The sequence below is a fragment of the Manihot esculenta genome, chromosome 12 (genome assembly GCF_001659605.2).
Source record: "Manihot esculenta cultivar AM560-2 chromosome 12, M.esculenta_v8, whole genome shotgun sequence".
Classification (NCBI taxonomy): domain Eukaryota; kingdom Viridiplantae; phylum Streptophyta; class Magnoliopsida; order Malpighiales; family Euphorbiaceae; genus Manihot; species Manihot esculenta.
The window spans coordinates 30,175,169-30,202,785 of NC_035172.2; the positions used below are offsets into that span (position 1 = coordinate 30,175,169).

The following is a 27,617-nucleotide window of genomic DNA, read 5'->3' on the forward strand; positions in this document are numbered from 1 at the left end:
TTTTATTTCATTCTGTTTTGATAGTTTCCTGATTTTGTGTTTTCATTTTAGTGGGTAAATTATTTTAGTGGGTTGTTATCATCCTTAATCATGCACTAAGAATCAAGAATAGTTTTTGAGTCTTATTTGTATTTAAGTCCTATTTGAATTCAATGAAGGGAAGATGATTCTTATTCTCAACAACTGTGGTTTTGTTCTCACCCAAATAGAATAAACAAATTCTTATAGCTTTGACTGGATCTATCAATTTTACATCTCAGTGAGTGATTCATCCATCTGAACGAGTGTGAAGGTATTGGATACCCTTGGCTCTGCCAATGCAAATTTCAAGCTTTTTCGATAAATGCATAAACCAATATAATCTTAGACCTCTCATCACAAATATCAAATTAATGAAACGAGATGGCGGTGGCAGATTTGGGATACGAACATGAACTCAGTTTGGAATTCTAAGCAGAGAAACTATCTTCTTCATTCTGATTTATTTTAAACATGGTCTGAAGGCATGGAAAGTAAACATAGTTTTCCAAGGGAAAAGAAGCTTAGAAATCATAAACCTATTGCTTATGGTCCAATTCTGTTACAAACACAAATCCACAATTTCACAACAATATTAGGTGCCAAAAAGAAATTTAATATACCAAAACAACAAGACAGTAGATAAAAGGGAAAATTTTACATACTACAGAGAGGCTAAGCTTGTTATGCATGTTTACCTCAATATCTTCATCTATTACCTAGCATCACCAATTTTCAACTGGTAGGAGACTTCAGTTTTCTACGTGTTTTCAGTGTCCTCCCTATCATATTTTTCCACTGACATGCTGAGAGATGGAAAACGTTGCAAGCCTAGCAGGGTTGAAGCATCAATTGCACTGTCGTCATGGGGCTGTCTCTGTATAGCTGTTTGTTGCAATTGCCATGTATACTCCAAGTCCCACAGCACATCTCCCATGGGAGGCCTATCAGCACCATATTTTTGCAGACATTTCTCTGCTACCTCAGCAAATTTTCTTAGGGAGTTGGGATTAATCTGACTCTTTATTGAAGGATCCACAATCTGATCAAGTGTCCCTTTGTTCTTGCAAATCATTCCCCACTCAGCTAGATTCACTTGCTCCCATGGAAGCAAGATATTGATAGCCGGTCTTGCACAAAGAGCCTCAAGAAGCACTACACCAAATGAGTAGACATCAGATTTTTCTGTCAACTGTTGAGTCCTGAAGTAATCAGGATCGAGATAACCGAATGTTCCTTTAACACCTGTGCTGACATGGGTTTGATCAGGAGGACCTACTCTTGAAATGCCAAAATCAGCAACTTTAGCGATAAGATCTTCATCAAGCAAGATGTTTGTGGACTTGACGTCCCGGTGAATAAATCCCCCAGCAGAACCTCTGTGGAGATAGTGAAGACCCTTTGCTGCACCAATGCAAATTTCAAGCCTTAGCTTCCAGGATAAGGAAGGCAGAGCTGAGTTATATAGGTGATCCCTCAATGTACCCTTTTCCATGAATTCATAAACCAATATCATTTCTGACATTTCATCACAATACCCAATCAGGGAGACAAGATGGCGATGACTAATCTTGGATAACACCATAATTTCTGTTTGGAATTCCAAAAGGCCTTGGCTTGATCCTGGCTGACTTCGTTTGACAGCAACTCTCGTTCCATTCCTAAGTGTTCCTCTGAAGACATGCCCAAATCCACCCTTACCGACTATCCTTTCCCCATCGAAATTATTGGTTGCAAACTGAATTTCAGCGAAAGATATCTTTAATCCAAGGTTTAAGTCGGGTAAATGGGAGCTGATCACGCTTCCCTTAGGCATCCTATTCTGAGAACTTGCCCCTCTATGTACAGGCATTGGTGACCACTCCCAGTTTTCTAGTGTGTTTGGTTTCCTGTATCTTAAGCACAAGCCTATAACAACTGCCAAAATGCAGATGAGAGCCAAAACTCCAATAATTGGACCAGCAACAACAAAGATACTTTTGTTTGGTTGGCCTTCCAGAGACACCACCAAGCTTTTGTTCATCACAAACTCCATAATCTCAAGTCCATTTAGATAAGCTGTTTTGTCAATATAATCATCAGGGCCTACACTGATTTTGATGTATCCAGAATCTTCAGAATCAACCACCAGATCGTAAAAGTTGGGATAATTGAAAGTGTTGATATTTTCAGTTTTTTCACCGTCAATATAGAGATTAAATTCAAAAACAGCACCAATATTGTTACAGAAATGAAAGCGAACAAAATGTCGAGTATTGTTCCTTACACTGAAGCGCCAAGTTATCTTCAGCAAATCTGCTTCCTTGCTATTGTCTTTAACTTCCTTGCAAGTTCTATAAACAATATCTGGGGCAAAATATTCACTGGCTTCAAGAGTCTCTCCGTACGTACCATTAAAAAAGGCACAAGTTTTTGCAGAAGTTGAGGAAATTACATAATCATCATCTTGCTACCAATTCCTCCAAAGGGAGTCATTAGCTTCCTTAACCTCTGGACCTCCAACGTTGATCCTGTGAATTGTTTGTAAAGCCTCAGGCAGTAAATCATAGTAAAATCCACTTTTAGTCTTCACAGGACGAACTGCTGTGTCATTATCCATGATAAAGTCTGATGGAAGAAGAATGACTTCTATGGCATTAATAAAAGCAAAAGATGAAGGTAGAAATTGTATTTCTAACTTCCCTTCATTGATTGTGAGAAAGAATTCCTTGATCACCGGGAAGCTGTTTTGAGCTCTGAAATTTGACAACAGCAAAAAGTTCGAAGTTGAAACATCAAACAAAGCATCTGTTAGTTTAATTCCTTGGGATTTGAAAACAAAGAAATGAAGGCGAACCAAGTAAGTTCCATGTTTAGTTATACTGAGCTCATATTGAGATTTCTGTCTGTAAAGTCCTGCTGTTTGATAGAGAGAAGAAGTGTTTGGTAAAGGGCTACTGCTATAGATAGCCTCACTATATCCTGATGTGAAAGAAGAGTTGGAATTGATATCGCCGACAAAAGTCCGGCCACTAACATTAACACTGGAGTCTGATCCACAGTTGATGAAGTACTTGACTGGATTAGTACTGTGGACTGATGAAAATGACAGAAGATAAATGAACAGAAGGAACAGAGGAGAGAGCTTGTTGTGGATGTGAAGCATTTCCATGGCAATTGGTGCCTTTTGCTGGTTCTTTCAATGGGAAGGAAGCTTATCAGCTGTTGAAGATGAAGGCAGACTGAATAGCAATTTAGATATGCATATCAACTTGAGGCAAAGACTTGCATTGACTAGCATGACTTCCTTCATGACAAATATCAGCTTTTTTTTCTTCTATAGAAGGAAAGCGTGGGGAATTAGCCCCAAGTTGACTTGCACTTGTCAGATTGGATATCCATCTTTGAGTCAATTTTGATTGAAAGATATTACCAGCCTCTCGAGCTCCTGACTCCAGGCCCAAAATTTACAAGTCCAAGAGGCCAAACCCAGCCAAGAAAAATACGCAGCAACAAACTATTTGACATGGCCCCTGGTTTTTTCAATCTGTCCACTGTACAAGACAGGTGGCGATCAGTGTTGACATCCCATTAAAGTGTAGAGCACCAAGAAGGCAAGAAAGAAACTTGAGTGCCAAATAATATGAAAAGGACAATTCTAAGTTAGGATTCTTTTCCATCCACTGACACTGCTGAAATAGCAAATTTCAGACCTTTGTTTCACCCAAGCCAAATCAAAACGAGGGCAGCTAGATCAGTGTCAGAATGAGACAAGAAATCTGCGCAACTGTTCTTAAAATATATTCGGCGGCCGAACCTGGGCTTCCTTCACTTATGTTTTCAGGGCCTAAAGCACTCCCCAAGTACATGCATGTTCGGCGGCCGAACTTGAGTTGAGGTTCGGCGGCCGAAACTGGATCTTCCTCCAAGATTATTTTCATGCAAAAACTCATTTCCTTTTTACTTAAAACCATGAAATACATTGAAACATTTTATGAAAACATGTTTCTACCCTACTAGGCTTCCGACATTCGAAGTAAGCCATTCGAGATTCGACCGGACGATAGGAATTCGATACTGGGTATTACATTCTCCCCCTTACGAACATTTTCCCCGCATGTTCACCAAACAACACATGCATAGCAATCAGCATAATAATATACATACGAAGCACATAAAACTTACCTTAGAAAAGATGGGATATTGTGAAAAGATGGGATATTGTTGGAGCATGGACTCCCGTGTCTTTACACTCCTCAATATTATCGTATCTCATAACAGCAAGGACTAAGGATGTGGATGCTTGAAAAATCCATAGTTTCCGGGAATACTATTTACCCAAATTATCAAAGCCAATAATCAACCATCACTACAATATTAACGCTCGCTGAAAGTAGCAGAAACATAAATCAAGACAATCAAAACAAAATGCAATAGTGAAGAAGAAGACGGAGAAGAAGAAGCAATAGTGAAGCAATCCATAAATCTTTCCCTTCAAATTTATTCACTGAAGTATTACAAAATCAAAACAATCAAAACACCCGCAGGAAGATTACGAAATCAGTAATCCTCCAAAAAATCAGAATTATCATTCTTAAAATGGCGATAAATCAAATTCAGACTCATATATCACAGCCCACAATGGCTAAAACAGATGTGTAACACCCACATTGTAATCAATCAAAAACCCAACAAACTAAAAAACATATTTTAGCAATAAAAAAAAATCAAGCAATCATATTTCTAAGATGTAGACATTTCCTCACTAGAAAAGGCACCGCCTTGCCGCTTCCACGCCTTTTTCTTGACCATTTCGAGCATTCTCTTGCTGATCTCCTTGGAATAAACTTGAAGGATCTCGATTCCACGGCAGGGATCATCCTCAACGCCAGCCGAGGAGGCAGTGGCTGCAAGAAAAGACTCTTCCTCGATGATTTTGGCGATCGCGACGGCATCCTCAGAGGGAAGCATGCCGTAGCGGTTAGTGAAGGACGATGGAGAAGAAAGGGTATCGGTGAGGTGTTTAATCACTACGTCGCGTGTTCTCTCCGACGGTGGCCAAACGCGAAGCGAAAATGAGAAGGTGGGCTTTTCAGGTGGTTGAGGAGGGGGGTTTGGGGGCTTTTCAGTTTCTGCCATTTTTTACTTCTGGCGTTTGAAGTGAGACTCGCAGTAGCACAGCTTGTCGAGCTGTTATACGGGTATATGAGGCTTCTGACAAAGTTTTGGTCTTGGCCATGGCTCACAAGTCATGAGCCCATCTAAAGCTGGAGGATGAGTTGGGTGTAGCTTTGAAGAGGGTAATTTTCACTTGAAGTTACTGAACTTTAAGTTGGCTGTTTTAGTGTTTTATTACGGTTACTAAATTTTAATTTATTTTTAAAAATTTATTAATATTTATATAAAATAATCACTTAAATGAATTTTTGATAGATTCTATAACGAAGTGTACATACGCACACACATTTTATTTTATGTGGCTAATAAATTTTAAAAATAAGTTCCTTTATCATGTTAAATGAGATAAAAAAACAGAAATTTTAGAACTGTATACTTCAAATTTACAAAATATTCTAAAAAAATCAAATATTAATAAAGTATTATGTGAAATAGTTGAAATAAAGTTAAATTAATAAAAGTGTCAACTGGATATCTTCTGATTTCGATAATGAAACTCTTAGAAGAGTGATTCTATGAAGAAATAGTTATAGAGAAAATGAAAAACGGCAAAAGAATAAAAAAAAAAATAAGAATTCTAAAAGCAAAATAACCCCAAACTCATATTTTATCTTTTGAGGAACAAATTTGCTTTTTAGATGATAAAGATTGATATATGGGTTACAATAAGAAAAATGTTCTCCACTATAATCATTCTAGATGATAATAACATGTATAAAAGAAATGAATTTTTCCTTTAAAAATAAAAAATATATATATAAAAAAATTAAAATGTAGCAAAAATTGGATACATTTTAACTCTCATTACACAATGTGGATCTTTCCAAATTAGGTTTCCAAAGAAAAAAATGTTAAGTATTTTAATACACCATATCAGGGCTCAAGAAGAAAATGAGTACTAATGCTAAAGATTAAAGAAAATGAAAACCTTGAGAAAAAGGGTTTGGTGATGATGCAAATTGAGGGTTTTCTTTTCTTTGAACAAAAGAGAGAGATTCAATGTGCACATTTGTGGATTTTGTTTTATACAAACACAAGAACCCAACTTTGAAGAAAACACATAAAATGGAGAACCAGCCAAGTGAAAGAAGAAGAATTTTTTTTTTTTTCTTTTCCAAAAACAAAATGAAACCAATGTCAATTTACGTGGCAAATTAATAAGGTTTCTATTATTTTAAGCTACATAGAAAGTTATTGATTATAATATATCAGTAACTAAGATTTAATGACCATGCGTGAAAATTACTTCTTCGTAGAGTTTAAATTTTTTCAATAAAATTCTTTTGAATTCAAGTTCAATTTCCGAGTATTAATAAGTTCAAATTTGATTGGTTCAATAAATAAGTTAACATAAGTCGAGTTTTTATTGAGTCTAATATCAAATAGTACACAAATAGTTCAATTTATTTATAATTATAATAAATTTAAGTCTAAAATTAATAAGTTTAATGTTAAATAATATTAGTTAAATAAGTACATATACAAAATAGCTCATAAATCTATAAAAAAATGAGCTCTTAAATATTAAAGATCTAAATATTTATAAACTTTAAGAGTATAATCAAACTGTGCAAAGTTAAATTTTAAAAAATTTATATATAGCTCAGGAGAATTAGTTCAGTTCTTTTATGATATTGAGCTCAGACTGCTTTACGAGTCTATTCATGAGTTAATTTGTGAACTTATTCATAAACTTATAAATGAATCGAATTCATGAATCTCCTCATAGACTTAGAATTGAGTCGAACTTATGAGTCTACTTATAAACTTAAAAACGAGTCAAACGGTTTAAAAACGAGTCGAACGTTTTAATAAGTTAAATAATATAGAGTTTAACCTCGTAAACGAGCCTAAAAATTAAGTTCAAGTTTAATTCGTTTAGAAATCAAGTCAAGTCTAATCGAATTTTTATCGAGTCGAATTTTAAATATCTCAAATAGCTTAATTCATTTATAAGCCTAATGATAAGTATTATTTTGAATCAAACTTTTTCGATTGAAATAGCTGGCTAGGATTTTCTTGTATTAAATTAAAAAAAAAAAAAAAGACAATATACAATCCTAAGTATCAAAATCAAGACCTTTGAAAGGCTAAAATGAGACAATTCCACCACACCACACACTTCATTCTCACAAAAGGTATATAATAATCAATCCCTTATCGGTTCGAATCACTTAATTTGAATTTTTTTTAAAATTAACTTCAATCGATTAAATTAATTTTTTTAAAAAATAAAATCTAATTGAATTGTGTTTTCTAATAAATTAAATTAAAATTTTAATTCTATTTAATTCCATCAATTATTTTGATTTGAATCGAATTCTACTCTATTATACTTAAACCTTTCTACTTAAACCTTTCTACTTAAACCTACTGAACGAGTAAATGTGATGCTAGCTACTAGAGGTTATGCTAATTTATGATTATCATTACAATTTTATATAGGATGATTAAGTTATTATATATTACAAATAACTTATTCAAGTTATGGAATTATAGAAGTAACAAAATAATTTATTTATCAATTCGGTTAATTTATCTCACGAATATAAATTTATCTTTTTATCTGTCTAAAATTTATAAATTATTTTTCTTTTTAATTAATAGTTTTTAATTAAATCTCTGTATTGAAAATATGAATTTTATTAGTTTCGAAGAAATTTAAAAACCAATGAGTTATTTAATTTTTAATGTAGATATGTTACGGAAGACTAAATAATTTTCCAAGTAAAACATTATACTTATTAGAATTAATTAATTCAGTTATTTATTACTAATTTTATGTTGAGAATTCCTAATTATTTATTACTAATTTTACACTGAGAATTATTAATTCTTTAACTATGTTGTTGGTCCTATAAGCTCAAAGCAGAACTTTTAAGGATAAGAAAACTTATAGATAGTACTACGTAAGTTATTGTATATGATATATTTAAGGAATATTTTGGTAAAAAATCATGTGATTGAAGATGATGATTCTAGAACTATTACACTTGGATGATGATTCTAGATTTCTTCTCCAATGAAAACCCCATCAACAAAATGCCATGGTCTACACATGGCCACCAATGGCTGAGCTTTATGCATGGAGAGTCCACTGGCTTCCTTCATGTCAATTTCCTCACCACCAATCCTTTCCCATTCAAAGCACTGAATCAAAGAACCCAAAGCCAATCCCATCACCCGGTTGGCCAGCCCCATCCCAGGACACGCTCTCCTTCCAAACCCAAAAGGCAAAATCTTGCAGCTGTCAGCTCCAGCTCCGTTCTCTAATCTCTCAGGAATGAAACTTTCAGGATCATCCCAGATTTCAGGATCTCTGTGTATTGCCCATGCATTTATCAGCAGCATTGTGTCCTTCGGCACGTCGTATCCGCCGATGCTGCAGTTTTCAGACGACATGTGTGGGAGTAAGAGTGGTGCAACTGGGTACAGCCGAAGGGTTTCTGATATAATAGCTTGAAGGTATGGCAGCTTTGAGAGGTCTGATTCATCTATTAGACGCCCCTGTCCAACTTCGGCTGTTATTTCGGCTCTAGCCTTTTGTAAAACTCTTGGATGATTTAGCAAATTGGACATTGTCCACTCTAATGTTGCAGCTGATGTGTCCGTCCCGGCCAACATAATTATCTGTGTAATATGTTGTTCTTTATGTTGAGTAAAGAAAAATCAAAGACATGCATAAAACTTCAAATTTTTCTTGGCGGATGCAATAACATGAGTTAATTTCAAATTTAAAAATTTGTGCATATAACTTAACTAGCTTGGTAAGTAACTTACTTTCCACCACTGAGAGAAGAAAAATCCTTATTTTTTTCAGAAAATTCAGAGAAGAAATATCAATTAAACAGAAATAATTTTTACACTTTGTAGAACTTTAAGTTTTCTAACTGAGTTATTCTCAATCAAATAAGGTCTAATATTATTTATATATATATATATATATAAATTCAAATAAAAGAAAGGTCGATAGACTAACCAGGATGAGTCCTTTGATAATTTCATCCGTATAATATTGTGGCTGCAATTCTTGCAAAGAAAGGAGATGACTTATCATATTGTCTCTAGTCTTTGAATCACCACTCCGTTGCTCATCGAGCAAAGCTTGCAACACCATGTCACTCTCTTTCCCAACTCTCTTCATTCTTTTTATAAGCCCTCGGCAGTCAATCCACTTCAAAATCGGAAAGAAATCTTCTATATTTGCTACCTCGGAACATTTCGAGGTTTCTTCTACAATCTTCTTGAACCTTCTTGCTTCTTCAACTCCATCTACTTCTTTGCCGTAATAACGCTTTCCTGAAATCATTCTCATAAGTATGTTATATGTTAGCTCCATAAACATCGACCTCATCTCTACCTTGGCAAAACCATGACACGATGCACGGTATAGTTTGCATAGTAAGATCTTTATTTCATCTCTTCTAGCATCTAAACACAAGTTTAGGCGATGTGAAGAGAAGATCTCAAGAGTTCCTATTCGGCGAAGATTGCGCCAATGTTCACCATATGAATCTGTTCCAAGCATAGTATTGTTATAGCCTACATATTTACCCGCTAGTGTTTTTGGGCGATTGGCGAAAATAATGTCATTTTTAGTGAAGCATTCCTTGACAGCTAATGGAGAGGAAACTAGAACCACCAAACGAGGCCCAAACCGAAGAGAAATTATAGGACCATATATCTTTGATAGAGTTTGAAGATTTCGGTGAAGAGGTTGTTTAAGGAGATGGAGATGACCCAAAATTGGAAGAGAAGGGGGACTTGGAGGGAGGTTTTTATTACGTGAAGAATTTGACAAAAGCTTGAAAGCTAAGAGGAGAAAGAGAATTAGGAGAGATGAGTATAGCAGCATATGATCCTCCATTTTTGGTTCCAACATGCAGTTGGGCTAAGAATTCAAGTGGATTTCAAAAATAAACAAAAATAAATAATATGGATATCAAAATCACATAATGAAGATAAGGTAGGGACATTTAACACCACATGTTTGGTCCATGTCCCTATCATTCAGACTGCAAAGAGAAAGATGGCATGGACTTACCGAGAAGAAGAAATGATTCATGATCTTAATTATTGTAATTATATTTTTATGATTAAATTTAATAATTTATTTAAATTTTGTGATATAAAATTATATAGATACGGAATTATATAAGACTGTATATGAATCAAACAGTTTGATCACAATCTATTTAAGTTTTAGAGTATGTAAAACAACTCATTGGAATGTTATTAAAGTGTTCACAGGGGATCAATACTATCATCAAGAGAGGAGAATTCTTTAATAATGATATCACGTGCTTTGCACATGGCTTCCAGTGGCCCAGCCATGGGCATAGTGAGTCCATTCCCTTCAGCCATGTCAATTTCCCTTTCACTCACCCTCTTCCACTCAAAGCATTGAATCATGGCGCCTAAAGCAAAGCTTAAAACCCTATGGGCTAGACCCATCCCTGGACAAGCCCTCCTACCAAGGCCGAACGTCATGAACTTGTAGCAGCCACAGGCCTCATCGGCTCGACCTTTCTCGAATCTCTCAGGCTTAAACTTCTCAGCGTCGTCCCACAGTCGAGGGTCTCTGTGTATAGCCCATGCATTGACGAAAACCATTGTATTTTTGGGCACATCGTATCCTCCGATTGTATACTCATCGCTTGAAAAATGTGGGAGAAGCAACGGCGCCGCTGGACACAGGCGGAGAGTCTCCGATATGATGTTTTGAAGATAGGGTAACTTAGAAATATCTGATTCATCTACTAGGGTTTCTTGACCAATTTGAAGATCCAACTCGCTTTTAGCCTTCTCTAGCACTTGAGGATGATTCAGCAGGTTCGCCATTGCCCATTCTAATGTAACTGCTGTTGTGTCCGTCCCAGCAAATATCATATTCTGTAATTGTCAAATATTATTATATTACTTCTCTACTTAAAAAAATAATTATGATATTCTTAATCTCAAATTATAATAATAACTAATTCTTAATAAATTTACTTCACTCAATTTTAAAATTTATTTAATTTTATTGCACAACTTCAATTTGTTTCAAACTTTAATTTTATTTTAGAAAAAGCGAATCTAACCTGGAATAAAATGAAAAACAATTATTTTAAATTCAAATAATCAAATTAAATACCAAAAATTATAAATTTTGAGTGAAAACTGAAAAGCTGGAAAGAGATTTAATTTTACTCACCATTATAAGTCCTTTGATGATTTCATCTGTGAAATAATGCTCCTGTGATTCTTGCAAAGAAAGCAGACGTTTCATGATTGTATCTCCACCCTTATCATTTCTTTGATCATCAACAAGACCTTGCAACAATCCATCAATTCTTTTACAGAGTACCTTCAATTTCTTCACAAAACCTTGATAATCAACCCACTGTAAAAATGGCAAGAAATCTCCTAAATATGAAACCTCAGCAAATTTGAAAAGCTCTCTTATAATTTCCCTAAACTGCCTTGATTTATCAATTTCACAGTATTGTCTCCCTGTAATCATGTGCATGATTATGTTAAAAGTTAGCTCTGAAAACATCGGCTTTAGCTCCACTTTAGTAAAAGCTTCGCTTGAATCTCGATAGAGTTTGTTCAGAAAAATCTTGATTTCATGTCTTCTAATGGCTAAAAGTTTACACAGGCGATTGGATGAGAAGATTTCAAGAGCGCTTATGCGGCGGAGATTACGCCAATGATCACCGTACGGGGCGGTTACAAGGGTGGTGTTATTGTAGTTTAGATACTTTCCCATAATTAAAGGAGGACGATTGGCGAGAACGATGTCGTTTTTAGTGAAGCATTCTTCTACTGCAGATGGTGATGATACAATGACCACGAGGCGAGATCCGAACCGGAGAGAGATGATCGGACCGTATTTTTGCGAAAGATTGTGAAGGGATCGATGGATGGGTTGTTTGAGAAGATGGAGATGGCCTATAATTGGAAGACCAGGTGGGCTTGGTGGGAGATTTTTGTGACGTGTTCTTGCTTGTAACCAAAACTTTAATGCAAGAAGAAGAAACAGAACGGACAATGCTGAACAAAGCAAGGCAGTTTCCATGCTTATAGACTTCAGTGGGAAGAGTATGACGGCCAAGAGAAGATATTGGCATATTATATAAGGGATACTATAAGTCATAACCCAATTTCATGATCAGATCAAAATTTGACTAAATTTAAGCATTTAAATATAACATAAATAATAAAGAGAAAAGAAAATAAATGAAATAAAATAAAATGTGATATTTTCCTTAGATAGAGAAGTAAAATAAAGGAGAAGAGGAAAATAAATTTTATTTTTTTAATTATATTTTTTATTTTGTAAAAAAATAAAAAACCAGACTTTTTAATAAAATTATATTTTTATTTTTTTATATTTATTATTATTTTCCTTCCTCTACACTTTTTTTTTTCATAATGAGGAAAAATAAACAACATTTTCCTTTTTTATTTTTCTTTTCCTCCTCAAAAATATCCAAACCTAGCTTAATGTATACATGTGGAGAAGATAAATACACGTGGCTGGGCAAAGGCGGCTGCTGTCATTTTGAAAATTACATTTTGATTCCTCCTTTTTACATAAAAAATCATTTTAATCATTTAACCCTTCAAATTTTTATTATACATGTACATTTCAGGAACTTTGTATTTAAATCTAAATTTAATTTAAATTTCCTTCTCAAATTTTTGTAAATTACATTTCTATTTTATAATATACATCCCTATTACTAATTTTTTTTCAAAAATTTAGTCATTATACTATAAAATATATTATGATTGAAACTTATTAAATTAATTTAATATAAAGTATACTATAAAAGTTTTTCTCATATAATTTTTATTTATTTTTTATCATTTTAAATTATTATTTATTTTATTTTTTATATTATAATAATATATAAATTAATTATTATAGTCCTATTTAATTATTGATAACCACTGGCCTCACACCACTTGGGCTGAGTCAGAGTCTATAAAAGCAGATCAGATCTCGAAATTGAAACACATTTAGGTGAGTCTACTCAACGGCTTCGGCCCAAAATTCAGCCTGAATGATAGGTCGGGTCGTTTGTAAGCCCGACCACTGTAAGAAGAAAGCCGGCCCGATAATAGGACATGGAGAAAAACGAGACCCCGTTTCTTCACAGTTTTGTCTACACGCGCGCCTGACGTGAGGCAGATGTCTGACGCTTTTGTATGTACGGATCTATATGACAGAGATATGTAGTACTGTAACTGTGAGATAAGGAAAAAGAATAAAGAGAGTAGGGCACCTTCTCAGAAAAAAGCTGACACACACGTACTAAAAATCCTATTTTCTAAATCTCAGAATATCAATTATTATTTTTTAAAATAAATATTAAAATATTTATTTAATATTCAATAAAATTTAATATTCTAAATAAGAATACAGACTACTCTTATAAGTATGCCTCAACGGTCTCCCATACCGCCAATTATTCAAAGTAAATAAATAGCCCATCCAACCCAAACCTATTTAATAAATGCCCTCTCCCTCTTTTGACGCATGTTTCATAATTTTTATTATTTTATTTTTTTATATATATTTAAAAAGATATTTTTTATTAATTTTTTAATTATATTCATTTAAAAATATTAAATTATTAAATACTAATAAATATTTTTTAAAAAAATTTAAAAACAAAATAAAATTATAATAATAAATTTATATGTTATTAATTATAGTGAAAAAATAGAAAATAATTTTAGAATAATTAAAAAAAGATAGACAAAATGTATGAAACAAAAGGAATAATTTTTTTTAAAGGTATCATTCATTATATTTTTATCTGTTGCATTTATTATTTCATTTAATAAATAAATTTCATATATTTTTTAAATATATTACTATTTTTTCTAATAAAGAAAATTATTTTTATGTTTTTATATGTTTCAAATTATATGATATTTTATAAATAATAATTTATTTATTAAATTTATAATATATCCGCACTCTATATGCTTTTAAAACATAAAGATCTATAAATTTTCAATAATGATTTAGTAAGAGTAACATGTATAGATGTTATAATAAGAAATAAAAAAAATTATTATTTTAATTATATTAACTATATATTATTAAACTATGTGAACATAATTACAATATATTTTTATAGAATAACTGAAATAATTTTAATAATTAATTAAATTTAATATTCAAGCTTATTATTCTCTCTAAGATAATAATAAATATTATGAATTTATTATTAATATAACTTCAGTTAAATCAATATTTAACTAAATAATTTTTATTTTATTTCCTAAATGTGATATATTATAAAATTGTAATTTCCAATACATTAAAACATATTACTTTTTATTAGTATTATTATAAACATTTTAATTTTTTTTATAAAAGTTCAATTAATTAAAAGGAAAAAATGAATTTTTATTTTTATTTTTATATCTCTACTAAAAATTTATAGATTAATATGGTGACACATTTTGTCTAATAATTATAATTATTAAAAAAATTATAAAAATTAAAGTAAAAAATAAAAATTAGAAATTTATATAAACTCTATAATTAATTTTAAAATTTAATTAACTTTAATTTTTTTATTGTAACAATGCTAAGTTACTAGGGAATTTTTGGAAATGCTAGACGTGCATTGCATGTTGTTTATTAACTTAAATCAACCATTTATGAAATACTTATGTATATTAATTTAAATATATTTTTTTAATTTCATATGTTTTGTTTATTAGTATAAATTTATTTTCTATGAAGTAATATGACTTGGTATTCTCCAAAGTATATAATATATTATCGACATACAATTAAATCATGTGGCAGAACTCTTATAATTACTCTAACAATTATACTTGGCTAGTTATGACATAGAAACAAAGTTAACTGTATGTAAAATATCCGATTCAATAAAGACTCGTCCAATAGAGCTGATCGACTTCTAAGAACATCTTATTATTGTTGAATGGCATTACAAAGCAAATTTATAGAATACCTACTATCACAGAATCTTTTATTTATTAGTTGGTACTAGTCGAATTCTTAAGAAAATCAATAACTAATCTTATTTTATCACAATATAAAGCAAAATAGATACATGATTCAAGGTATATATTCTAATAGGCAAGTCTATTAGCTTAACCTTTTTACTTATACTCACCCATCTAAAAGATTATTGACTTGAGTGTTGGAGTGGTCATTAGGCATCAACCACCTCATCTTTTCCTTTTGCAAGTTACCAGGTTACATATAGCTTATTTTCGTCAATATCATTTGGTTTCATTGTCAATATCCCATTGACTCTCTTACTTATTTGGGATAAATTCAGCCTAATAATCCTTCTTTTCTTTTCAAATTCTTTTCATCTTCAAATTCACTCCTAAATGGTTGAAAATTTATGAGCAGCGATCAAAATTGTTGTCAATAGGGAAGCCATCATCTCCTCCATGCCTAGAAGTGGCCAGAATACTCCATTAATTGTAGCTGAAACAGATTTTAATAACTTAAATAATGAGCAGATGATGAAGTACATTAAAAAGCTATAGACAATCCTTGAGCAGTATAAGATTCAGGAAGAAGCATCCTTCATGGCACCTAAAATAAGGAAAGAAGCTTCATTCAATACACCAAAGACCCGGACGAAGGCGATTCAATCGCAGTCTAAGGGGAAGTCCAAGATTAAGGATGAGGAATCATCGAACAAAGCTCTAAAGGACATTGATTGGAAACTAATACGTGCTTTTCAAAGTTACCAGAAGGAGCAAGAAGAGGACTATGGTTTGAATGATGCCTTGCCCTTGTTAGAGGAAATTCTCGTTGAAACCTTTCCCTCGAAGTTCAAACTTTCTAGTTTGGACAAGTATGACAGCTGATCTCAGAAGCTATCTATCCATCTTTAGAACTACAATGCAACTCTAGGATGCCAATGACTTTGTACTATACTCCGTCTTTCCGTCCACTCTTATATGTTTGGCTTAGAAATGATATCAACATCTAAGTCCAAGTTCAGTTAATAACTTTACTTAGCTTGCTATACTTTTTAAATCTAAATGTATTACATGAATACCTTTAAAAAAGCTCTCGTTTTATCTCACGTTTCAATGTTGAAGCATTATAGATAGAAGAGCTGAATCACAAAATAGCATGAGAAACCTTAAAAAAAAAAAGAACTTGAAATATAAAGTTTATGGATTCTTTGAGTAAGAATCCAACAGCCACCTATCATCAATTGATGGATAAGGCTCAAAAGTTCATACGATTAGATGATGAAGTCTAGGCATTATGAGAGGATAAGAAGATAAGACAGAATAAAACTCAAAAACTAGAGAGGCGAGGCTATGAAAGAGAGAGAAAGAACTATCCCGTGTCACAAGGGAGAGACGACTAAGGTAAGTATAGAAACTACACACCCTTTAATGACTCATGAACCCATATTTTTGTTGGGAAATCCCGAGATTACTGCAACCCAAATTGCGCAGCAGAAAAATAAAAATCTCGGATTTCCTTTTTCCAAAATCCGAGTGCTTCGTTTAATTCAAAAGATGGATATGAGACTAACCTGTTAATCTCGTTGAGAAGATACAATAGCGGACTGATGGTGCTGCTTTTTCAAACGAACACCCTCTATGGTATCCACACGAACGTCTTCTATACTTCTATAGTGCTAGCTCTCTCAATGATGGATAGATTATGTGTTCAGAACCCACTATCACAATCTCGCAGATACTCAAATATCTTTATGTGATAGAGTTCTTTATCTCTAATAGTTACAGATAGACTGCAGATCTTTTAAATATTATTATCTTATAATAATAAATAATTAATAATAATAACACTTTATTATTATTAATTAATATAATAATAAAACTTTATTATTATTAATTATACTAATGGGCTTTTAGCCCATTAATATGGCACATCAACAACGTTCTTGTGTGTGACCCAATAGGCTCACATTAATTGGCAATAGGCCCAGTCCCACAAGGCCCATAAGTCATAAGTGGCCTCTAGCAAGACATTATGACTACCCAACTAATATGAGGATCAATAGTCCAATAAAGCCTAATAAATAGAACATGAATTAATCCCTTTGTCACACGATATCTAGTTTGAACATAAGTCATGATCAATGTCAAACTTATAATGTTCAAACTTATGATTTCTCAATCTCTAAGTAGACTGATAAATTCAAATGATATTGATCATACTATCAATTCATTTAAGCACGGCCATGCATTTCTCAGTCTCACTTATCGAGAGGCCTAGAAGATATCTCTCTCATAGAGAGGGATAAATCCTATCTTGATTGTTCATTATCCTCTACATAATTTCTATTATGCTCAATCATAACCTTTATGATTGTCCGATTAAAAACAATGTTTGGTTATGTCAAAACATAATAGTCCTCATGTTGGAAACTATGACAATCTCAAGTCAAATGATTAAGATATAACTACTTTGAGATTCACTTATGACAATGACCCATGTAGTGATCTCAATGCGGGTCCATCCAATACTTTGTTCTCTAACAAGTATCTATGATTATTGAATTATATCAATATATACATAATCATCTCATGATTATCAATCAATAATCATACTAGCTATATTTTATTATTATCAACATAATAATAAGTAACCAGGGATGATAATCATTATTATGTAACATGCAAACAAATAATAATGATAAAAACATCTTTTATTAAACGACATACAAAAAAGTCCAAGATAATGGCCTAGAGCATATGCACTAACAATTTTGATGTGGATAAGAAAAAATAATAAAGAGGTTAGATGGCCTGCCAAGCTCAACCCTGATAAGGCGAGTAAACGAGACAGGATGAATGTTATTTCCATGAAGATCACATGTATACAATTAAAGAGTGCCGACAGTTAAAGGACTAAAGAATGCGAGCAAGCCTTCAACAAATTGAAGGATTACTTAAGCTCTTCAAAGATCCTTAGCCGACCTATAAACAAAGAAGACCTGTATATATATTTGACAGCTTTCAACCAGGCAGTCAGCGCAGTGCTGGTCCGGGAAGAAAAATGAGATATAGAAACCAATATTCTATGAAAGTAAGGTGCTAAAAGGGGTCGAGCTCAAATACCCTAACATTTAAAAAGTGGCACTAGCACTCCTCATGGCCATTTGAAAATTCAAAGTATACTTGGAGAATCACCAGGGGATCATGGTGATAAACCAACCCCTTAGAAGAATATTAAAACAACAAAAAATATCGGGACGGATGTTAGCCTAGTTAGTCAAGATGGGACCTTATTGCTTGCAGTATAAGCCTTGCATAGCGATGAAAGCTCAAGTGTTGGCAGATTTCATAGCCAAGTGCTCATTCAATAGAACTTTAAAGAGCTAAACTAGAGCTCACAAGGGAATGAAACACGGGCGAGGGAAGTGGATGAAGACAGTCACACATACCTCTGGACCCTACACGTAGATGGGGCAGCCAGGCCAAGTCAGAACGGGGCAGGAGTAATACTGGAAGGGCCAAATGGGTTGGTCGACTCATACACACTATGTTTTAACTTTCCCATAACCAATAACATGGCCAAGTACGAAGCTTTAATTAATGGGATACAGTTGGCAATAGGGACAAGAGTAGTGACTTGAAGGTTCTTAGCGACTCACAACTATTTGAGGTATATAAGAAGCACAAGATGAAACGATGAAAAGGTACCTAGTTAGTGTATGAGAGCTACAACATGAATTTGAGTTAAAGGGCATCCCACTTTGAGTGGACTCATCGCTCGAGCCTAGAACGAAGAGGCTGATATGATAAGTCAGTTGACTCGCAAAGAACTAGGACAATTACCAAGTGTTGATTCATATTATATTGCAGCCGAGCTTTGAGAAGCCTGTACTCATTATGCACCTCCACTCTGGACCATGCTGGATGGATCCTTTCATCAAGTATCTTGATCAAAGAGATTGCCCAATGAAAAGAATGAAGCAAAGAAAATCTCAGCCAAGGAAGGCAATTATCTGTATGAAGACGGAGTACTGTTCAAAAGAGGAAAATCTACGCCTTAGCTTAGGTGTGTAGGGCAAGAGGAAGCCTCCTGTATCATTGAAGAGATTCATTAAGGTACTTGTGGCACCATGAAAGAGCAACCACATTGGCAAATAAGATCTTCAAATAAGTATAATACTAGCTCAACCTAAAGGCGGATGTGGAAAAGTTTGTGAAAAGGTGTGACATCTGTCAATGATTTAGAAGAGCAATCAATGCACATGCGATAGCCCAGACCAGTATCTCAGCTCCCTGACCTTTCTCCCAATGAGGGATTGATATTCTCAAACCTTTCCCCCGAACCACCAGCCAAAGAAAGTATGTAATAGTGGCTATAGAGTATTTCTCCAAGTGGCTAGAGGCCAAGGTGGTTAGAAGTGTCATAGCACTACAGATGATCGAATTCATATGAGGCAACATAATATGCAAATTTGGGATTTCTCGTGTCCTTATATCAAATAATGGTACCCAATTTGATAGTAAGGAGTTTAGGAAGTTCGCAGAAAACTCGGGGGTAGACCATAGATTAGCATTGGTGGCTCACCCCCAGACCAATAGGCAAATAGAGGTAACCAATCGAACTATCCTGACCGGCCTAAAGAAGAGGCTAAACGGAGCAAAAACTGGATGGGTAGATAAGCTTCCAAGCATAATATGGGCCTGAAGGACCACACCAAGGGTAGTGACTGGGGAAACACCTTTCTCTTTGGCGTCTGAGACTAAGGCCATGGTACCCATTGAGATAAAAATCCTCACACACAGAGTGCAATATTGTGACGAGCTAACCAACAATAAAAAGCTGTGAAGCAACCTAGATGCCTTAGAAGAATTGAGGGACACTGCCAGCATCCGGACCACGACATATCAACAAAAGGCAACTAGATACCACAACCATAAAGTCAAAGAGAGGATATTAAAGGCAGGAGACTTGGTCCTGCGAAAGCTATATGCCACCGGTAAAAGAGAAGGCCAGGGAAGCTCGCTCCTGCATGGGAAGGGCTGTTCAAAGTCGTCAAAGTGGTCAGACCAAGAGTATTTCATTTAGAAAATTTAGGCGAAAAAAAAAGAGAAGCACATGCCTGGAATGTATAACACCTTAAAAGGTACTATTTGTAATTTTATGATTAAGGTGAAATAAAAGTCATCAGAGCATTGAGAAGCTATAGGGTAGAAAACTAAGTTAGAAAATCACTAAAAAATCACAAAGCAAGATAAAGAGTAAGAAAAGCTTACAAGGAAGACTTGTCCCTTAGAAGCACCAAAGAGATTGCCCTCTGTCCCAACAGCAAACGAAGCTGATTGCTCGGTGGATTAGACTATATGGAAAATTATGCTCACCATCCAAGGATCAATCAGATTCGGGGACGTCCCGAAAACATGATTGTTGAGCAACTTGGCAATAGAAGTAAGCGTGGAGTCATTCACTTGAAAATGCAGCCCTGTTTAATTGGGAATTAAAGTGGTCGGAAGATCATCGTTGGCCCCTCACCCCCTGAGATGGGCTCTCCCTGCCTTTGCCTTTGCTTGTCTTATCCGTTGAGGGGACCAATTCGGGACTCCTTCACCAGCCTCCTCTTCTTGCTAGTTGTCTCTACGGGGACAGCAGACGAGTCCTGAGCCAACTGAGAGTTTTTCCACTTTAAGCTCTCAATGACCTCCTTGGTTGGAGAAGACTGCTTCGAGTTAACCACTATCCTTAAAATGGGAACGTCCAAGCTACCCTCAAAAGCAAGAATGCCCCCAGCCATGGGAGGAACGACCTCAGTTTGGTTTATACTGACCATGGCTAACTCCATGTTAGCCCCAAAAAAAGATGGAGGAGGCACAGTTTGGGTCGGAGTGGGCTCCTCCCCTAACATCTCCACCACTACGTCCATAGTCTTCCTGGTTTTAAAGGCCTCGACAACTACCCGGACGGCGTCCTGATTAAGGAAAAAGTTTTGGGCCATTGAGATCTTGTCCATAGGAATTATGGAAACTGAAAAAATAAATAAAAAATGAGTAAAAAATACATAATGATAAAAAGAATAAAGAACATCGACAGAAGGAATGATTGATACTAGTAAAGTAACAATCCTCCTCGAGTCGAATGCCCAAACATTTGAAGATATTATATTTGAAGGGTAAGGAGGTTATCCATGTGAAATACAGTTGTCTCCACTAGGAAAGGAAAGGAAAAGAGTTACAAAAAGTGGCAATAACCTCCTATCGTAGGTCTAAACTCTAGTCAAAATTTCCTCTGGCCCCCACTACAAAATAAAAGCGGATTAGTAACGGAAATTAGTAACGGATAATATCGGTTTCTAAATAATAACGGAGTAGTAACGGATATTAAGATAGAAAACAAATTAGTAACGGATTACAAAATCCGTTACTATTCCGTTACTAATTTTTGTAACAGATACAAATCCGTTACTAAATTGTTTTAATTTTCATTATATAGTAACGGATATCCAAATCCGTTACTGAAGTGCAATTCGTTAACATATTTTAGTAACGGATTATGATATCCGTTACTAAATTATAAGTTAGTAACGGACTAAATCCGTTACTAAAGTTAAATTGCTAACTTAAAAACTTTCCTCTTTTTCTCCCTCGTCATTCACACAAAACTCTGAGCTCTGCTAACAAATTAAATCCCTAGCTGTAACGACCCGAAAATCGGACCGCTACCGGCGCTAGGATCCGGGTCGACTTAAGGCCGCCGGGACCCGTAGCAAGCCTGACATATAACCTGAAAACCTGTATAATCCCATACATGATCACCACATGCATAAAAATTTTAAAACTTTTCTTTCATTCATTTCTCATACACCAACTCAACCTGAATATACATGTACATAGACATGATCATAATCATGATCCCTCTGTGGGATCTCATCAATGCCCCAACGGGCGATACAACATAAGATGAGTTGGCTTAAACATAAACATTATAAAACATTTCTATAGATCATGTATCAAAGGGATTACAATACTCATAGGGTCAAGCACATCTATAACCTCAATAAACCTCATTACATAACATACTGTAATCTCTTACATTACATCATCATACATTTGTCATGTCCACAAACTAACTATTACATACACTCTTCATATCTCTGGCTAACCTCCTGGTCTACCCTGTACCTGCACATCTGGGGTTAGGGGAGAGGGGTGAGCTACAAAGCCCAGTGAGCAGAATAGTGGAAACAATATATTAAAATTTCATGCTTTCATGGAATGCAACACATCACAACAAATCACATCTCGGATGGTATTGTCACCTATAGTCCTCTACATAGGTCCAACTGTGCCGGGACGTAGAATGGGTCAACCGGTCTTTCCCTTATCATAACATATCATATGGACCAACTGTGCCAGGGACGTAGAATGGGTACAACCTGGACTTTCTCTTACATCGTGCCAGGGACGTAGAATGGGTACAACCTGGACTTCCATACCATAACATGCCATAACATCATCATATCATATGAGGACTAAAGGATCATCCAATAACCAATCCACATCAGCATTAACATCATAAATGCAATGCAACATATTCGTGAGTACTAATGCAAACAACCTACTATAGCTCATGGCATTCATGATGCATGGGTCATGCTCAAAATTCATATTTCATTTATTTTAAAACTTAAGGTTTATTCCACTCACCTCTGGCTAGCTCTGACAATCTCTGTAGCAGCTGGCTCACTGCTGGGGTCCTCGGTTCCTCGGGTCCGAACCTACACAGGTGGACTCCAATGAGGGACCAAACATACATGAACATAATTCTAATATACTCCCCAAAAACCCCCTAAAACATCATGAATCAATCACATAACAACATGCAAGAAATGGCTGGACAGGGCACTTTCGGCGGCAGGTTCGGCGGCCGAAAGTCCCTCCAGAGCCGAAAGTCAGGCAGGTTCGGCGGCACCTTCGGCGGCCGAAACTCCCAGACAGAGACGAAACTCATGCATGTTCGGCGGCACCTTCGGCGGCCGAAAGTCCCAGACAGAGACGAAAGTCTCCCTTCGGGGGCAACTTCGGCAGCCGAAAGGCCTGCCTCACCAGCCATGTTCGGCGGCCGAAAGTGCCTTCGGCTGCCGAACCTGGTTTCTGCCGAAGGGCAGAAACTTGGCTCCCAAATGCATTTTCGCCTCCAAACTCACCAATCATGCATATACCTCAGTTAAAACATGCATACAAGTTCCTAGGGGCCTCAAAACATCAAATACCCCAACTACAACACTTCAAACACACAAAAACAACATACATTGTCCAAGACATCAAGGTTAACTCATAACTCCACATATAACCTAACATGCATTTCTACCCATCGATCTAGCATAAAACTTATTGAAAACACATAAGGAGCTTAAGATCGGCCCTTACCTCTTGAAGATCGAGAGGGAGACGACCTAAACTTGGAGATCCAAGAAGATGAGCTCCTGAGTTCCCAAAGCTCCAAAACTTGTTTCAAAAGTTCAAAACCTTCAATGCAAGCTTAAAACTCAAGAAAAATGGTGGGGATTTGGAGGAAGAACACTAAGTTTGCAAAGGGAAAGTCGGAAGCTTGCTGTGGCCGAAAATGGGAGAAAGCTCGCCCATTTCGGCTAAGTGCCCCTTATATAGTGGCTGGCCAGGCCACGTTCGGGGGCCGAATGTGCCTCCGCATCCATGCAAATGTTCGGCGGCCGAACTTGACTTTCGGCGGCCGAACCTGAACTTCCCTAACTCATGCTTTCGGGGGCCTAACGTGCCTCCAAAACGCATGCATGTTCGGCGGCCGAACTTGACTTTCGGCGGCCGAACCTGGGTTTTCCTCCAATGCTATTTTCATGCAAAAACTCATTTAGTTTCATACTTTAAAACATTAAACATGAAAACATTTTTATAAAACATGATTCTACCCTTCTTGAGGTCTCCGACATCCGAGATTCCACCGGACGGTAGGAATTCCGATACCGGAGTCTAGCCGGGTATTACATTCTCCCCCCCTTAAGAACATTCGTCCCCGAATGTTCCTCAACTAGCACATGCATAGCAAACAACACAACATATATAAGCACATAAACACATAGGGATCTAACCTTAAAAGAGATGAGGGTACTGCTGGAGCATAGACTCCCGTGTCTCCCAAGTGCATTCTTCCAAGTTGTGGTGGTTCCATAGGACTTTCACCATCGGGATTTCCTTGTTTCTTAACTTTCTGATCTGGGTGTCTATGATCCGTACTGGCTGTTCAACATAGGTGAGATCCTCTTGGACCTCCACATCAGGCTCACTAAGAACCTTACTCGGATCTGACACAAACTTCCTCAACATTGAAACATGGAAAACCGGATGGATTCTCTCCATCGAAGCAGGTAAATCCAGCTTGTACGACACATTCCCAATCCTTTGCAAGATCTCAAAGGGTCCGATGTATCGTGGGGCTAGTTTACCTTTCTTCCCGAAGCGAACCACTCCCTTCATTGGAGACACCTTGAGCAATACCAACTCCCCCTCCTGAAACTCTAACTGTCTTCTGCGGATGTCTGCATAGTTCTTCTGTCTGCTTGCAGCAGTCTTGATCCTTTCTCTAATTATGGGTACCACCCTGCTGGTAATCTCTACTAGCTCAGGCCCTGCCAAGGCCTTTTCTCCAACTTCCTCCCAGCAAACAGGTGACCTGCACTTCCTCCCATATAAAGCTTCATATGGAGCCATCCCGATGCTAGCATGATGGCTGTTGTTGTAGGCAAACTCCACCAAAGGTAGATGATGCCTCCAAGAACCGCCAAAGTCTAGCACACACATTCTGAGCATATCCTCGATAGTCTGGATGGTCCTTTCTGACTGTCCGTCGGTCTGGGGGTGGAAGGCAGTACTGAAATCCAACCTAGTACCCATGGCATTCTGCAGACTCCGCCAAAACCTAGAGGTGAACTGGGGCCCTCTATCTGACACTATCGAAACAGGAACCCCATGCAACCTGACGATCTCATCCACATATACCTGCGCCAACTTGTCCACAGAGTAGCCACTCTTGACAGGGATGAAGTGAGCAGATTTGGTGAGTCTGTCCACAATCACCCATATGGAGTCCAATCTGTTGGACGTCGCCGGTAACCCCACTACGAAGTCCATAGCTATATTCTCCCATTTCCACTCTGGAATAGGTAGCGGGTTAAGCATTCCAGCCGGCTTCTGATGTTCCAGCTTCACCCTCTGACATACTTCGCAGGCGGACACAAACTGTGCCACTTCTTTCTTCATCGCTGGCCACCAATAAACTTTCTTTAGATCTTGATACATCTTGGTGGCTCCGGGGTGAATGCTGTATCTTGCATTATGAGCCTCTCTCATAATGTCTCCTTTTAGCCCAATGTCATCTGGTACACATAATCTGCTCCCATAGCGGAGGATCCCCTTACTGTCGAATCTGAACTCACTATCATTGCCTGACTGAACAGTCCTGGCAATCTTCACTAACTCCGGGTCCTCATGCTGTTTCTGAGCCACCTGCTCTAGAAACACGGGTGCCACTCTCATCTGGGCCACCAAGGCACCTGTACCAGACAACTCCATCTGTAGACCTTCCTCAATGAGCTTGTAGAACTCCTTCACCACTGGCCTCCTCTCTGCCGATATGTGGGATAAACTACCGAGTGATTTCCGGCTTAAGGCGTCTGCCACAACATTCGCCTTACCCGGATGGTACTGAATCTTGCAATCATAGTCACTCAGCAGCTCCACCCATCTCCTCTGTCTCAAATTCAAATCCCTCTGACTCAAGATGTACTGCAGGCTCTTATGATCTGTAAAGATCTCACATTTCACCCCATAGAGGTAATGCCTCCACATCTTGAGTGCAAAGATTACTGCTGCCATCTCAAGGTCGTGTGTGGGGTAATTCAACTCATGCTTCTTCAGCTGCCTAGAAGCATAAGCAATCACCTTCTCATTCTGCATCAGTACACAACCCAGTCCCACACGGGACGCATCACAAAAGACTGTAAAGTCCTCTCCACTAGATGGCAGAGCTAACACTGGTGCTGAAGTCAACTTCTTCTTAAGCTCTTCGAAACTCTCCTCGCACTGGTCGGTCCACAGAAACTTCTGACTCTTCCTGGTTAGTCTGGTTAGAGGAGCTGCTATCTTTGAGAAGTCCTGAACGAACCTCCTGTAGTAACCTGCCAAACCCAAGAAACTTCTAATCTCTGTCACTGAAGTGGGTCTAGGCCAGTTAGCCACAGTTTCTGTCTTCTTGGGATCTACCTCAATACCATTCTCTGATACTACATGCCCCAAGAACGAAATGCTCCTCAGCCAGAACTCACATTTGGAGAATTTGGCATACAAGCCATGTTCCCTCAAAGTCTGCAAGACCAACCGCAGATGATGGGCATGCTCCTCTGCATTCCTGGAGTACACTAAGATATCATCTATGAAGACAATAACAAAGTGATCCAGGTATTGACTAAATACTCTGTTCATGAGATCCATGAATGCTGCAGGGGCGTTGGTTAACCCGAACGGCATTACAAGGAACTCAAAATGCCCATATCTGGTCCTGAAGGCTGTCTTCGGCACATCCTCATCCCTTATCCTTAGCTGATGGTACCCCGATCTTAGATCTATTTTGGAGAAACAACCTGCTCCGGCTAGCTGGTCGAATAGATCATCGATCCTTGGCAATGGGTACCTATTCTTGGTAGTGACTTTGTTCAACTGCCTGTAGTCGATACAAAGTCTAAGGGATCCATCCTTCTTCCTCACAAACAAGACCGGAGCACCCCAAGGTGAGGTACTCTGTCGGATGAAACCCTTTTCTACCAGTTCCTGCAATTGCTCTTTTAACTCCTTTAACTCTGCTGGGGCCATCCTGTAGGGAGGGATAGAGATCGGTCTAGCTCCAGGTACCAACTCTATCTCGAACTCTATCTCCCTAGCAGGTGGTAAACCTGGAAGTTCATCAGGAAAGACATCCTGAAACTCTCTGACAACTGGCACCGAGGCTGGCTCCCTGACCTGACTGTCTAGCTCTCTCACATGAGCTAAGTACCCCTGACATCCCTTCCTAAGCAACCTACGAGCCTGAAGAGCTGATATTAGACCTCTAGGTGTACCCCTCTTGTCTCCTCTGAAGACGACCTCTGACCCGTCCTGATCTCTGAACTTGACTACCTTGTCCCTGCAGTCCAAGGTAGCACCATGGGTAGATAGCCAATCCATCCCTAGAATGACGTCAAAGTCTGTCAAATCTAGAACCACAAGGTCGGCGGAGAGGCATCTTCCCTCAACAAAAACTGGACTGTACTGGCAGACTGACACTGCCACTGACGGGTCACACTTGGGTCCACTGACCCATAGGGGACACTCTAACCCAGAGACTATCAGACCCAACCTCTCAACGGCTCTCGGAGCAATAAATGAATGAGATGCACCCG

General features: G+C 36.9%; 3 protein-coding genes and 1 pseudogene across 3 annotated transcripts; all 4 read right to left on the reverse strand.

Annotated features, from left to right (window-relative positions):
* Positions 1-522: 522 nt before the first annotated feature.
* LOC110628179 lies at positions 523-3,796 on the reverse strand (annotated as a pseudogene).
* A 657-nt stretch (positions 3,797-4,453) lies between these two features.
* Positions 4,454-5,220, reverse strand: LOC110628182 (WPP domain-containing protein 1). The gene has a single exon (XM_021774705.2). The coding sequence runs from the start codon at positions 5,134-5,136 to the stop codon at positions 4,741-4,743; it is 396 nt and encodes a 131-aa protein (XP_021630397.1). The 5' UTR covers positions 5,137-5,220; the 3' UTR covers positions 4,454-4,740.
* A 2,853-nt stretch (positions 5,221-8,073) lies between these two features.
* LOC110628180 (cytochrome P450 81Q32) lies at positions 8,074-10,067 on the reverse strand. The gene is made up of 2 exons (XM_021774703.2): positions 9,155-10,067; positions 8,074-8,805 (listed from the first exon to the last, which is right to left on the reverse strand). Exons 1-2 carry the CDS (start codon positions 10,055-10,057, stop codon positions 8,182-8,184), a joined length of 1,527 nt encoding a protein of 508 aa, XP_021630395.1. The 5' UTR covers positions 10,058-10,067; the 3' UTR covers positions 8,074-8,181.
* A 275-nt stretch (positions 10,068-10,342) lies between these two features.
* On the reverse strand, positions 10,343-12,287 carry LOC110628181 (cytochrome P450 81Q32). Its single transcript, XM_021774704.2, has 2 exons — positions 11,372-12,287; positions 10,343-11,067 (listed from the first exon to the last, which is right to left on the reverse strand). The coding sequence occupies exons 1-2, from the start codon at positions 12,236-12,238 to the stop codon at positions 10,420-10,422; spliced, it is 1,515 nt and encodes a 504-aa protein (XP_021630396.1). The 5' UTR covers positions 12,239-12,287; the 3' UTR covers positions 10,343-10,419.
* Between the last annotated feature and the right edge of the window lie 15,330 nt (positions 12,288-27,617).

What these genes read in the sequence shown, in the direction of transcription:
- LOC110628182 (XM_021774705.2), bottom strand. Translation starts at nt 5,136, where the DNA reads ATGGCAGAAACTGAAAAGCCCCCAAACCCCCCTCCTCAACCACCTGAA.
- LOC110628180 (XM_021774703.2), bottom strand. Translation starts at nt 10,057, where the DNA reads ATGTTGGAACCAAAAATGGAGGATCATATGCTGCTATACTCATCTCTC. An exon ending in TTATCAAAGGACTCATCCTG is followed by an intron (nt 8,806 to 9,154) that starts GTTAGTCTATCG and finishes CATATTACACAG; the next exon opens with ATAATTATGTTGGCCGGGAC.
- LOC110628181 (XM_021774704.2), bottom strand. Translation starts at nt 12,238, where the DNA reads ATGGAAACTGCCTTGCTTTGTTCAGCATTGTCCGTTCTGTTTCTTCTT. An exon ending in TCATCAAAGGACTTATAATG is followed by an intron (nt 11,068 to 11,371) that starts GTGAGTAAAATT and finishes TGACAATTACAG; the next exon opens with AATATGATATTTGCTGGGAC.